Source organism: Neophocaena asiaeorientalis, unplaced genomic scaffold, assembly GCF_003031525.2.
Source record: "Neophocaena asiaeorientalis asiaeorientalis breed wild unplaced genomic scaffold, Neophocaena_asiaeorientalis_V1.1 scaffold635, whole genome shotgun sequence".
Taxonomy (NCBI): domain Eukaryota; kingdom Metazoa; phylum Chordata; class Mammalia; order Artiodactyla; family Phocoenidae; genus Neophocaena; species Neophocaena asiaeorientalis.
Genome location: NW_020174929.1, coordinates 147,594 through 160,927, shown reverse-complemented (window position 1 = coordinate 160,927; position 13,334 = coordinate 147,594). Strand labels below are relative to the sequence as shown.

General features: G+C 32.2%; 1 protein-coding gene across 2 annotated transcripts in view; it reads left to right on the top strand.

Annotated features, from left to right (window-relative positions):
- Window positions 1–13,334, top strand: part of EPHA3 (EPH receptor A3) — a 355,098-nt gene that overhangs the window by 307,644 nt on the left and 34,120 nt on the right. For both annotated transcript variants that reach the window (XM_024761400.1, XM_024761401.1), the window contains exons 12-13: window positions 5,968–6,029; window positions 7,913–8,122. In XM_024761400.1, coding sequence (XP_024617168.1) covers window positions 5,968–6,029; window positions 7,913–8,122 — 272 coding nt within the window. The remainder of the gene's footprint in view (window positions 1–5,967; window positions 6,030–7,912; window positions 8,123–13,334) is intronic.

Genomic DNA, 13,334 nt, shown 5'->3' with positions numbered 1-13,334 from the left:
CACTGGGTTTTTAATAGTCATTTAACCTTTTATTTTCCTCCATATCATTCTCACCAAGTGGTTGTCCTTCAGATCTTGAGCCCATTGGGAGGGGAAACTCACTTGTACTTATGTATCCATTCTTCTTTTAACTGTCAATTTTCAAAATTCTCAATTTTTTTTGTTCCCAGAGTTATGAGTACTGTTTGGTTTTGCTAGCTGTTTCCTATAAGTTCATTTACTGAATGATAAACAAAATTAAACCATAATTATTGTGGAAGATCTTCTTTAGATATAAAGATATATATATAAAGAAGATCTTTAAATATAAATGGAATAATCAAATATGAATTATGTTCACCGGCAAAGAAATCCATAAAACAACCCCTGAGACCAAAATGCAGGAAAAAATGCATTAAGAAAAAAAAGGACCTTTAAAAATCACAGGTATTATACATTAAATGTCTTATTCAAGTAGGAGTCTGTAACATTCTAATATGAATTACAGCTGCCTTATTTTTAGAGTGAAAGTTCTAAATTTCATATATCTCCTTGGTCAAATAAGCATGCAAGAGACTGCCAAATCTGACTATATAAATCCCAGTCATCTCATATAGTGCAAGCGTAATAGAGTAGCAGACCTAGAATTAGATTTTGAACTCTTTTAGTGGCATATTTAAAAGCTCTAAGTCTGGCATCCTGGTACAGCTAGAGGAAATAGAAATGCCTTAGAATAAAGTTAATAAGTTGTATTTAATATATAAACAAGGCAATTTTTTCACCAAATAAATTATTTAATCCACTCCTATCATTTTGTTTCCTGAGAGTATATGACTGCTAAAACAATCTACCTGCAAAGTTCAGAAACACACACACACACACACACACACACACACACACACACACACACACACCTAGAAATACAGAGCTTATAATTTAATGAACAAATTGTATTTAAAGAAGAAAAGAAATCATATTGGTATCTGGATTAAGAATCAGAGGGTCAGAGTTCAAATTCTGATTCAGCTCTACTGGTTTGTGAGACATCTGACAAATCAAACCACTCCCAGAGACTTGTAACTTGTAACATGGAATTAGCAGTTCTACTTTATTACTTCCAGGTCCTTGTAAGATCAAATAAGATTTCATAAGAATATGTTCTTAGGTGGAATAGAACTATGCAATCTAAATGACCACTTCTGGTTGAATTTGAGAAGATTTTACCAGTTAATCTGGGAGTGTAGAAGAAAATTCTTGAAAACAATTCCTTTTTGGCTTAAAGATAATTTTTTATTATTGCTGTTAATTATGTGTTTTGAAACACTAAGTCTATTATAATGTATCATTTTCAAGTTAGAGAAAGCCCTTTATTCAATAATTATATTTTCATTTATTTGAATTAAGCCATAAACAATTTTAATGGTGTGGTTTTGAGCTTGATCGTCTTAAACAAGAGAAGGTGAGAGAGTCTCTGATCTTCAAAGTAGCAGAAAGCTGGGGGCACAGTCCTGTTCAGAACTTGGTACTAACATGTGTTATCAATTTTAGTTGAAGTTCAAAAAGATGGAACTTGTTTTTAGCAAATGTTCGATATTTCTGCCATCACACCATTAGTCAAAAGATGTTCAGATTCCATCCAAGAAGACTTTTCATTGGTCACTTTTCACCTAGTGCAATAGAAGGAATTATATAGGATGAGACTGATGTGCTTTTTGTTGTTATTTAGGGATGGATTATTTTCTACAAGTTAAAAAATAATAATAATGCAACTTAACTGTAGCCTTGTACTGTTGAGGAAAGCATGGGCAGACCATTAAGAGGATTTCTAACACTGAAAACACTTCTGTACTGGTGTGAGTGTCCACTGCACACCAAAAGCTTAATCATTTGTTTGCATTGTCAGCACATATGATAAGGAGATATTACTGGATTAAGTTGTCATTCTTTAGTGACAATGCCAAATTACTTCTATTTCTTGTTTGCCTCTCTCTAAAGCTTTTCTTTGACACTTGTCTCAAATCCATGTCATATTTTTTAATAGACAATACAAGGGAGAGTAGAAATATTGTTCCTGTCCTTTCCTTAAAAGTATTAATTTCATTTCAAATTAAGCATAAAGACATTTTAAAATTTTAAAGTCAGCTTAATGTAAAATTTTCAATGTGTTAAGATTAATAGAGTATGGCTGGTTAAGGAAGAGTTGGAGAAAGTACTTCTTAGCCTGATTTTGAAGAGAGAGACTATCTTTAGCTAGCCTGAAATAATAGACATGGTATGATCTATTCTACCTGGCACTCTGTTAGGAGCTGGATTTAGAACTACAGACAAACTAGAGTTGGTCCCTGCCCCGGTTAACTCATAGACCAGTGGATGTAATAGGGATCATTCTTAACATGAATTGTGTCCTGATTAAAATGGAATTTGGAAAAGGTTGCCCTGTATGTTTATATGATTTAATGTGAAACCTACAGAAAAATACTCTAATTCAGTTCATTACAATATTTCTATCAGTCAGTTAGTTACAGTACATGGAAATCTATAACCAAAACATTTTCTAGTTTCTAATCAAAAGTGATTCAAATCTTCTTTCCTGAGAATAGTAAGGCATATTTTGTCTATTTTCTTCAATTTTCCTTCTCCTGTTTATACTTTTTTGCTTCTACCCTGATTTGATTACATGATACTAATGATGAGTACTGGCTGCTAAGGTCAAAGATTTTGATTTTATAAATCCCACTCATGTTGGAGTGTGTATAAGTCTTAAAAACAGACAGACTTACTATGTAAGACACAATTACTGTTAGTAGGAACTAATAGCATTTCCTTTGGAAATGAATTACATTTCAATAGTTTATAACATTTAAATCATTGATACATACATTTTATGTTTGAATGAAACTATTTTAATCTAAGACCAACATTTATTTGATAATTGCAATAAAATTTCTATATATAGCTATATATTTATCACATTATCCTGCTGTTTTTTTTTTAATAGACTATGTGATTAAGAAGGTGGTGAAATAGATAGTGCTGAACTTGGAATTCTTAGACATTTTGAATCACATTTGTTCTGTCAGCAAACAAAATGATTCGTAAATATCTCTGAGCCATTGGGGAAATGAACCGATTGTAAGAGACTGATGTGCTTCCTTTAACCCTTTAATTATGAAAGATCATGATTTTATCTATACTCATAAATCAATTTACGAACAAAAGCAAAATTCCACTGCACATTTTGTTATGCTGATTTTTGGTGGAGTTTCATTTCAGCCAAACAACAATAATTTCATTGATTTTAATAGATATACTCAGATGTATTTAAGGATCTCTGAGGGCAGTGAATGATATAGGTTCTTGAAGAAGCTGATAATGTCATTTCTAAATCAAAATACACATGAAAGAATGTGCAAACTTTGATAGAAACACATTGCATCATGTGCAGATGAGCTGGTATTGTATAAATAATTTCCAACTACATTTAATACACATTAGAACTAGTTCTAACCACTATTGTGCTTTTCCTTTAACTCTGTTTATCATAATCAAAATCACAAGGAAAAGTTAGTGAAGATCCAGAATATTTGATTCTGTTTACTTTTTGTCTGTACATTTGGGTTTGCTGAATTTTTTATCTTAATGCAAAGCACATTTTCAGACTTGCCCATCTTAACTGATGTGTTTACAAATACCTAAATTATAGAGCTAAATGCAGCCTGGTCTGATTTCTGAATGGTCATGGGGCTTTGGCTTAACTGACTGGTTTGAGTTTTCAGCTACTTTTATTTCCCTTGCCAAACATTTTACCAGACATGCTAACAAGAAATGAAATGGTCATAAGGCTGAGAGCCAGAAGGAAAAGAGTGATAAGCAAAGGTCTGGGTAGTATACAAACACGGTAACTGGCCACTGTAATTGAGAGTTGACTGTGGGAAGCAATATATCTGTAACTACATTCAAGGGCTGAATTGAGTTTTGCGAGCATGTTATTCTTCTAAGAATTATATTAAGGAAGAAATATAGACACTTATAGTGATGTATGGAAAACACGCATGTGCAGGATTTCATTCATTTGATTGTTCATTCATTTCATTTCAGATTAGTTCTCTGGGATCAGTTCTTAGGTATTTGATTTACCAGTTCAGGAGAAATAGAAGTTTCCAAGGAAATGTTGAATCTTCTCTTTTCTCCTGAATATTGTTAAATCAAAGCTTAATTAAAATTTTGAAAAAGCAAGTCTGGAGGCTCAAGGTTTTGACTAAAATGACCTTTCAGACATTATCAGATTATTTTTTGAACGTGTGGAAAATTTTATTAACATTAAGTTTAAAAAGCTTTACACCAGTGTTACACCAAGGCATGTATGATGTTTGATATATTACCCAAAATATATAACTAAATCAGTGTCTCAGTTGACAATAAATTGCTGTGTCAATTTATTTTTACATATATGAAAATCTAAGAAATTTTACAGAATTTAAATAATTTCCTCACCTCTAAATAAATAAGACATACAGCTTAGTATATATTCACGTATTAAGCGTAGTAAGCATCAATATAATCTTCACGGTACTAAGCCATAATTCACAACCAGTATTAATTAAGGAAAGGAAAGGAAAAACAAGGAAAAAAGCTATTTTCTGGCATCAGAATGGCACACAAACCATGATGTAGAAGGAACACATGAAAAAAATCATGCTTGCTCTACAGTTAGATGTACATGGATGTTTGTTTAAAATCTATTATGTGCTCAAGGTTTTTCATGCTTAGTCAAGACTTAATGCAGATCTTCTAGACTCGGGAGAGAAGGGAGGTTTTTTTTTTTTCTCTTTGTAAAATGATAGATTTATAGTTAAAACAATATCATAGCAACAATAAGGGAAGTGAATTATGCTGTGGTAACATGTGTAGGCTTTGAAATTGGAGTTACATTTTACTGTAATAATTTCTGAAAGTGCTACAGTCTTCAGAGTCATTCTTTCAATTTGGAAAGATGTGTAGAATTGACAACCAACAATTGCCTCAGTTATTACCTATAGTTGAAGATTTATTCTATTTGTAGATCTATGTATCAGTATACTTAGCACCTTTGTGTCTAATGCTTTTTCCTATTTTAAATGTTTCCCTCAGTGTACATTTCCAAAAGTAACAGCATAATATATTCAGGTTGCAACTTCTGGCTTTATACTTATTAGCTGTGTGATGTTAATTACCCTCTATATATTTCAGTTTTTTTCATGTAAAAAGTGGAAATGATGATAATTAATGCTAGTATATGTAAAATAATTAAACCAGCACCTTGCACAAAGTACTGTACAAATACATTTAAATGCTTGTTAAAATGTTTAATGATGTTTAAGGCCCATATTTCCAAAATGGTTATTACAAGTTACTGCCAAGAGCAATTTTAATTTTATTTTTCTTTTAAGCATAGCATGGATTTTATAATTTTTAATGTGTTAATTGAATACAGATTATAATAATTAGTCTTAATTGTTTTGTTCAATTTACATATAGGATCCATGAAGGTAGGGACTTTGATTTACTTGCTTCTGACTAACCAGCACAAGAGAAAACACCTAGCATATAGCTCTGCATATATCTGTAGAGAGTGTAAATGATTGTGGAATTCATGACTCTATCTTGGGCTTGAAGAAAGAAATATCTGATTTTGTAGTTCAGCTAAAATGCACTTAGAGTGAAGAAAAGGGCATATTTTGTGTTTAAGGAAAACCATACCAAAACGCCAGTTTAGATATCATATAAGTTATAGGCCTTTTTCTGAAAACCAATCTTTCTCGATTTTTTTTAAAATTTTCTATTGAAAGCTAGTTTTCTTTTTAATAGTAATTTAGCAAAATTTGGAGGACAGAGAAAAATTCATATTTTTAATGCATTAGGTGTATCAAAATGTATTATATATGTTCATTGCATGATATTTGTTGAACTCTACTGATGATTATACATTTATTATTTACCTATACCTAGGTAAACCAGTTATGATTGTCACAGAATACATGGAGAATGGTTCCTTGGACAGTTTCTTACGTGTAAGTAGAAGATTGTATACACATTCGCATATCTCCACCTTATCTTTATCTATCTGCACACATATATAAATGTGGAATAAATTGTTGAAAATGATAGAGACAACCTCTAATATTATGCTAAACAATTAGATAAAGTTTTAAGAAAACTGAACTTTTTGGGACTAAATAGCAAAAGGAAGACTGTAAAACTACATTTTTATCTTGTAACATCCAAATGTCAATGGTTTATGTTTTTAAAACAAATTTGTGCAATTTTCTTCATCCTTTTTATTCAGACAAGATTCACATTGGTTAAAACAAAAATTTCAAGATTCTAAAGTAAGACATAAATAACATTGATATAAGACAGAAATATTCATTTCTTTATTTAAAGCAACCTCCATCTACTGTAAGATAGAAGACCTTCTATCTCTCACATAGTACTGTCCACTCACAAACTAAGCATGTGTTATAATGCCTAAGTATTCTCAATCCAGAGATAACATTACTTATATATCATAATATATACATACATATGTACATATATAACATATATTTACATATAAATTTCAGTTGTTTACATTTAGAAAATTTATGTTTTACTAATATCAACAAATGTTACATTCAAAGAAGTTCAGTAGATTTACAGAGTACAAGACACTGTCAAAAAAAAAGACACTGTCAATCACCAGTCACTATAAACAAGGGATAAAAAAAACAAACACAGACCCTATCCTCAAGGTGCTTTCAGCATTATATAGATAGGGATAGATAGATAGGTAGATAGATAGATAGATGGATAGATAGATAAGATATATAGTATAATTCATAATCATGGAGGAAAATACTAATTTTTCTATGAATAAGAAATGATATTCTTTATTTTAATATTCATGAGCTGAATAAAGGTTTCAGTAACAATTATTTTCACAAACATATTTCAAAAATAAACGTTTTGCAAGTCAGGTAATTCAAAATATTATAATAAATATTCTTTTAAAATTATAATAAATTTTCCTCTAAAATTATTGTTTAGATATTGCTAGACATTAAATTTTATTTTTTTATATATTTATATATGTATGCAAGCATCTATCATCTATCTATCTATCAAATAAACTGTATATTTCTATTTTAATCTGAGTAGATTGGAAACTTTTCTAAATCCAGGACCATTTGAATTTATCTCTTATTATTTTCAGTTTTATGACCTATAACTCAGGGTTGGGTAGAACAACAAATATTCAGTAAATATTTTTGACTAATTTTGAACTAATTATCTATTATGATAATTAAAGATTTAAAATCTACCATATTTGAAGCAATTAATAAAATATAGGAAAACAAGAAGAAAGAATAAGCATTCAAATCAAACCAATAAATACAAACCTAAAATAGCCACAGGATCCATTTTATTTTTTTGTTCGTGACCTTAAAGTTTCTGAGAAGGAGTTTGTCTCATCAAACGACCAGCAAAGTTCTAGTTTTGAACCTGAAGTTAAAGAATATTAGGCCGGCTTCCCTGGGGGCGCAGTGGTTGGGAGTCGGCCTGCCGATGTTCGTGCCCCTGTCTAGGAGGATCCCGCGTGCCGCTGAGCGGCTGGGCCCGTGAGCCATGGCCGCTGACCCTGCGCGTCCGGAGCCTGTGCTCCGCGACGGGAGAGGCCACAGCAGTGAGGGGCCCGCGTACCGCAAAAAAAAAAAAAAGAATATTAGGCTACTTCTTGCTACAAAGTAATGTAGCTACTATGCTATTTTGTTTTACTCTTGCATCTATTTAGTCCTGGCTGGTGTACTTAAAACTAGAATGTATATACTTTACAATTCAGTATGTGAAATTTTAATCAAGATATGTCTTAGGAAATAGAAACACACCTTAACTGTACATTTGAAATACTTCTCAGAAACACGATGCCCAGTTTACGGTTATCCAGCTGGTAGGGATGCTTCGAGGGATAGCATCTGGCATGAAGTATCTCTCAGACATGGGCTACGTTCACCGAGACCTTGCTGCTCGGAACATCTTGATCAACAGTAATTTGGTGTGTAAGGTTTCTGATTTTGGACTTTCACGTGTTCTAGAAGATGACCCAGAAGCTGCTTACACAACAAGAGTGAGTAACTCATTTTTTTTTCTTTTATCTTTGTTTAGCAACTTGTATTATGTTGACTGACAAATAAATAGAAATCACATCCCAAAATGCTTTGTCAATTATATCTTCCCCCGTATGAAACTTATCCTTTAAAAGTAAAATATTGTTACTTATTCTGGAAAAATAGATGGTCACTGTCCATAAGGTGAGTAATGATATTAATTCTGAAATTCCATATGTTGGTTCAATGATTCTCCCAAAAAAGGCAGCAAGGTTCTAACATGTCTAAAGTCTTATTGACCTATCTTTTTGTCATGGTTGAACCACTGTTAAGAAAAGATTGGATAAATTCTTAGTACCCTCATCCAACTAGGTATAATCTTAAACCATTTTAAAATTAATGCTTACATGAGTAACACGTTTACATTATAAAAATTTTAAAACAAAGCAATAAAAAGGAGAAAAGTCATCCGTAATTATGCCACCCACAGAACATTTGTAACTTTGTGAGTCAGTTCTTCCAGATTTTTTTGTGCATGCCTCTATATACAGACATATGCATGAATAAATGATTAAAATTAGATTATCCTGAATGCAAATTGTATACTTCATTTCTCTTCTTAGCAGTATACCTCTTGAATATATTTCACTGTCAATAAATAATATTTGTTTATACTTTTAGCTGTTTAATATATTCTATTTTCTAGTTGTATCATTTTTTAAACCGTCCTAATTAGTGGGCAAATTATTATTATATCTATTTTTCAAGATATTTTACAAATGTGTATATGATACATCTGCATTCATAGCTGTTTGATGATTTCCCTATAATATATTCCTAAAAGTAGATTTTCTGTGTTAAAGAGTCTGTGCCTACTTTAAAAGCACATTTCAATACACTCCTAATAAAATTAGATATTATCATTATTTTAAATATTTACTTACTGTGAGGAATTTTATCTGTCAATTTGCATTCCTTTGATTCAAAATGCATTTGATTATTTCTTCTTATGTTTTTGGCAAATTTCTTTGACATATTATTATTTTAGGGAAATTTTTTTATGGAAGAAATTTTTAAAAATAAAAATATGATAATCATGGCTAATGACACTACTCAAAAATAATCAGTTTTAACATTTTAATTTTATCTTTTCATAATATTTTTCTATGCATTTTCATATAAAAAATATTTTCAGTTCTGCATATAGTGACAAAAAAAGATCATAATATGTATACTGATATAAAAAATGATTTCCACTTAAGAAATCCAGTATTTTCTTTATATACAAATTCAGTATCATTTTGTAATCTGCCCTTTTTAACATGAAATATAAAATATAGAATTTTCTGGATGATGAAATTTTTTTTACAGTATTATTAAATAATGTATAGTACTCCATTTTACTCATGTACATTATTTAGCCAATGTACTATTAATTGGGTAGAATTCTAATGTTTTGCTATTATTAGCAATACTTTGATGTACATCTTGATATATATAATTCATGCCTTTCTATCATTACCTCTTCAGGCTAAATTTCTAGAAAATTGGTGACTCAAAATATGGACAAATATGTGAAGATTTTGGTACATGAATTGCTTAATTGTTTTACATATAGTTTGTTATCACTTTTCATTTTTAGTGGCAATATATAAATGAGGCCATTTCATTATACTCTCACTAGCCAAGAGAATGAGCAGTTTTTAAAAAAGACAGTCAGCTTCTGCTGCTTTCTTCTTGTTTAATTCTAAGAGTTTATTCCTGATTAAACAAACAAAGAAGCAAACAAAAATTCTCATTCTTTTCAGAAGTCATCAACCTCAGTAACTCTATTAATAGCCACTAGGGTTGTCACATGGCAACTATATCTCACTTTGAGAAAGAGCTCAATATGCAAGACTGAGTTTCATGTACAAGTAAAGCCACAGTGATAGAAACACAGAAAGAAGTTCTGTGCCTCAGATATATCCCTAGCCGTGTTGATTTAGAAGTTGGAACTCTCGTAATGGCTTTTACCCTTGTTTGCATTTCCCGTTTTCAGGTGTACTCTCTAGCAGATTACCTTTGTTCATGAATCTAAGTATTTTTAGAAACTGTGTTCTGCATAAAAATGTTGCTGTTCTGGGCTTCCCTGGTGGCGCAGTGGTTGAGAGTCCGGCTGCCGATGCAGGGGACACAGGTTCGTGCCCTGGTCCGGTGTTCCTCCGCAACTGGAGAGGCCACAAAAGTGAGAGGCCCACGTACCGCAAAAAAACCCAAAAAAACAAAAAAACAGCAAAAAATGTTGCTGTTCTTAGGAACACAGTTCATTAGATTAAGAGCAAGAGAAATTTAAGAAAATTGTATGCCTTGTAGCTAGTTGAATTACGTTTAGAACAGTGGCTATTCCTACACAGCTCTGAAAACTTGATAAAATTACAAAACATGGGTATCTTGATAGTGCTTTTTGTGCTCCTTCTCTGATCACCAGAAAAATTAGTCAGCCACCATTCTTCAGCAAAGCATTTTTATGACTAAATTATTACTCCAGGGGACAACATACACAACAGATGATAATATATAATATTTGTTGTCTGGAAGAGAATGTTTTTTATTCTACTCACTGCTACTCTGCATTCTAAAGATATTCTTCATAACCCTCTGCTACTATTTGAGCTATTAACACACTCCATGAAAAGTATTCTTGCTAGCATTATCCCTGTTACAAAAATCACCTTATTCAAGAAATATTTCCAGTTCTAATAGAAAGTATTTGGGGGAAAAGGCCTTTATCTGAGATATTCTATTTTTCGGTAATTCATTCAGGTTCTAATCTCTCTGTTCTTTAAATGAGCACATCCTTGTTCTCAATACTAGTCTTAATTTCTAGTGTTGGGGAGAAAGAATTTTCCTCTACCCTTCAGAGCTTCTTTTAACTGGTCTAATAATCAAATCAACATGAGATATTAACAGGAGAAAAGCAAATTTAATTTCATATGCATGGAATCTCACATATATGAGAGGGTCAAAGACAGAAAGGTAAAATGAGGTATATATGCCATCTTGAGCTAAGGAGTGGCAAAGAAGGCCTGAGGTTTCAAAGAGGAGGAAAGTAATTCACAAGTTGATAAGAAGAGTAGATGTTGGGTAATTAGATGTTTGCCCTGACATACAGATGGGCCACTCAGATGAAATTCATCTCTGGTAATCTCATTCTGGGAAAGGACCCTCCCTCGACGATTTAAATTCTTCTAGGTAGGTAAGGGAGAGGCAGAAGCTTCTCTTGAAGGAGCAGGGTCCTGATTGCCTTTGGCTCAAAAAAATTCATATGCCAAAGTGGCACGTTTTGGGGAGGTTACTTCTGAACTCTTGCACTAGGATACTCCAAGAAACAATTTCTCTTGGAGAAAGTTGAAAGATTCATTCGAATCTACATCATCTGCTCTCTGGAGACTGTATACTGTTAACTTTCGGAGCTTCATTTATACTGATTTTTACTTTGTCAGGACCAAGGGGTCCACAAGATTATTTCAACCTTAGTAGAATGATGTTGATGTGTCAAAATTCCTCTTTAGCCTTTGTGAAGTAAAAGTGCAATAGGATCTTTGCATTTATGCTTCATTCCCAGAAGATTCTTAAAAGCCACACTAACCAAACGGGCTCATTCACTACCAATAAATAGCTGATTAGAGTTCTTCAGTGTTCATCCTTGTATTTCCTTGGAACTCCTCAAAATATCTGTGGGAGTCCTGACTTCCCTCTGAGAAGCTGTAATTTGCATCTGCATTTCTAGAATAATTTAGACATTTTTGATTTAATTTCCCATAATAAGCCTTGTTTGGTACAATAATTTTATAATTTACCCTGAAATATGAGGCACGGTCATACAGTAATAGGACTTCTGTTTTGTTTTTTAAACAAAGACACTGAAACAATGAAATGAGTGTTGTCATACTAAGCTGTCATTTTGGGAATGTGTACTTACTGCAGGAACACTGCTATTGTCCAAAATGTTTGGGGAATTCCTCTTTCGAAATTATCTTTAAAACTAGATTGTAAATGATACTATCACTCAAAATTGTTTAGGCATATAGTATTTTGGGAAGCAGACTTGACTAAGATAAAATCTGTGGTTTCAATAAGCTTATAGTTAATAAATAAGGAAAGTAGCACATTGTTGTAAAGTCTGGGTTGTTTTCTAACCAAAAACAGATTATTCAGCTTAGACATCCGCCTTATTTATTCGAATTAGCATGCTATGATTATGGTTATTTCAGAAAAACAAGTTCACCATTTAAAATAGTGTGCCAAGGCATTTTTTTTGGATGGACACATTCTTGTTAATCTGCTTTACCAGTCACGTTACTTTAATCACACTTAACACATTTCAGAAATCAGCATTCAGTGCCTCAATTCATTATACTTTTCCGATTGCTCCTCTGAAAGTTATTGCCTTTAGATAGAGGGTAATTGCACTAAGAAATCATGAGAGACATTTGATTCAATGCCACTGAATGAATGTAGGGTGTCTGCTGTTCTCATTTTTAAAACACCTCTGTGGTTGACAGGCAGGGTAGAAGAGTGAAATAGAAATTATATCCACTAATTCTGTAATTAAAGATTCTTAAACTGGAGGGGACATCTGAGGAGTTGAGAAAACCCTTAGCCTTACAACTTAAAACAATGTATCAGACATTTTCTCCTGCTGCTTTTGATACTGTCTTAAGTGTACTCTGAGTTTTCCTTCCTTATATCCTCAATAGTATGCCTGAAAGGAAGGAGTCAGCTGAGATAATAATATACACTTTTATGTGATTTCCATAAGAATATTGGATAGGAAATTGGAATTTTTTTTCAATACACACTTATAGTTATTTCTCTTGATTTCTCACTACTGAGTTATACGGAAATTCCACACACTGACACTTTTTATTATACAATATTATTATGCATCCTGTAACCTTTAGAAAATTCGACTGTACATTCATGACATGATGAGAATGAGAAAGGTGTAAAGTTTTGGTATTACTATGAAAATAGCTCAATCTTGCAGACCCCCTGAAATGCTCTTGAGGACACCAAGAAATGCTTGGATAACACTTTGAGAACCACTGTTATAGATACTTTATGAGGAAAATAACACCTTAAAAACTAAATATTTGAGTAGTTATTGAATGATATAAAATCTGACTTATGCTATAGTATTACGTGATATAACATGTTTTGAAGAAAGGTCTTGAAAGCATACCTGCG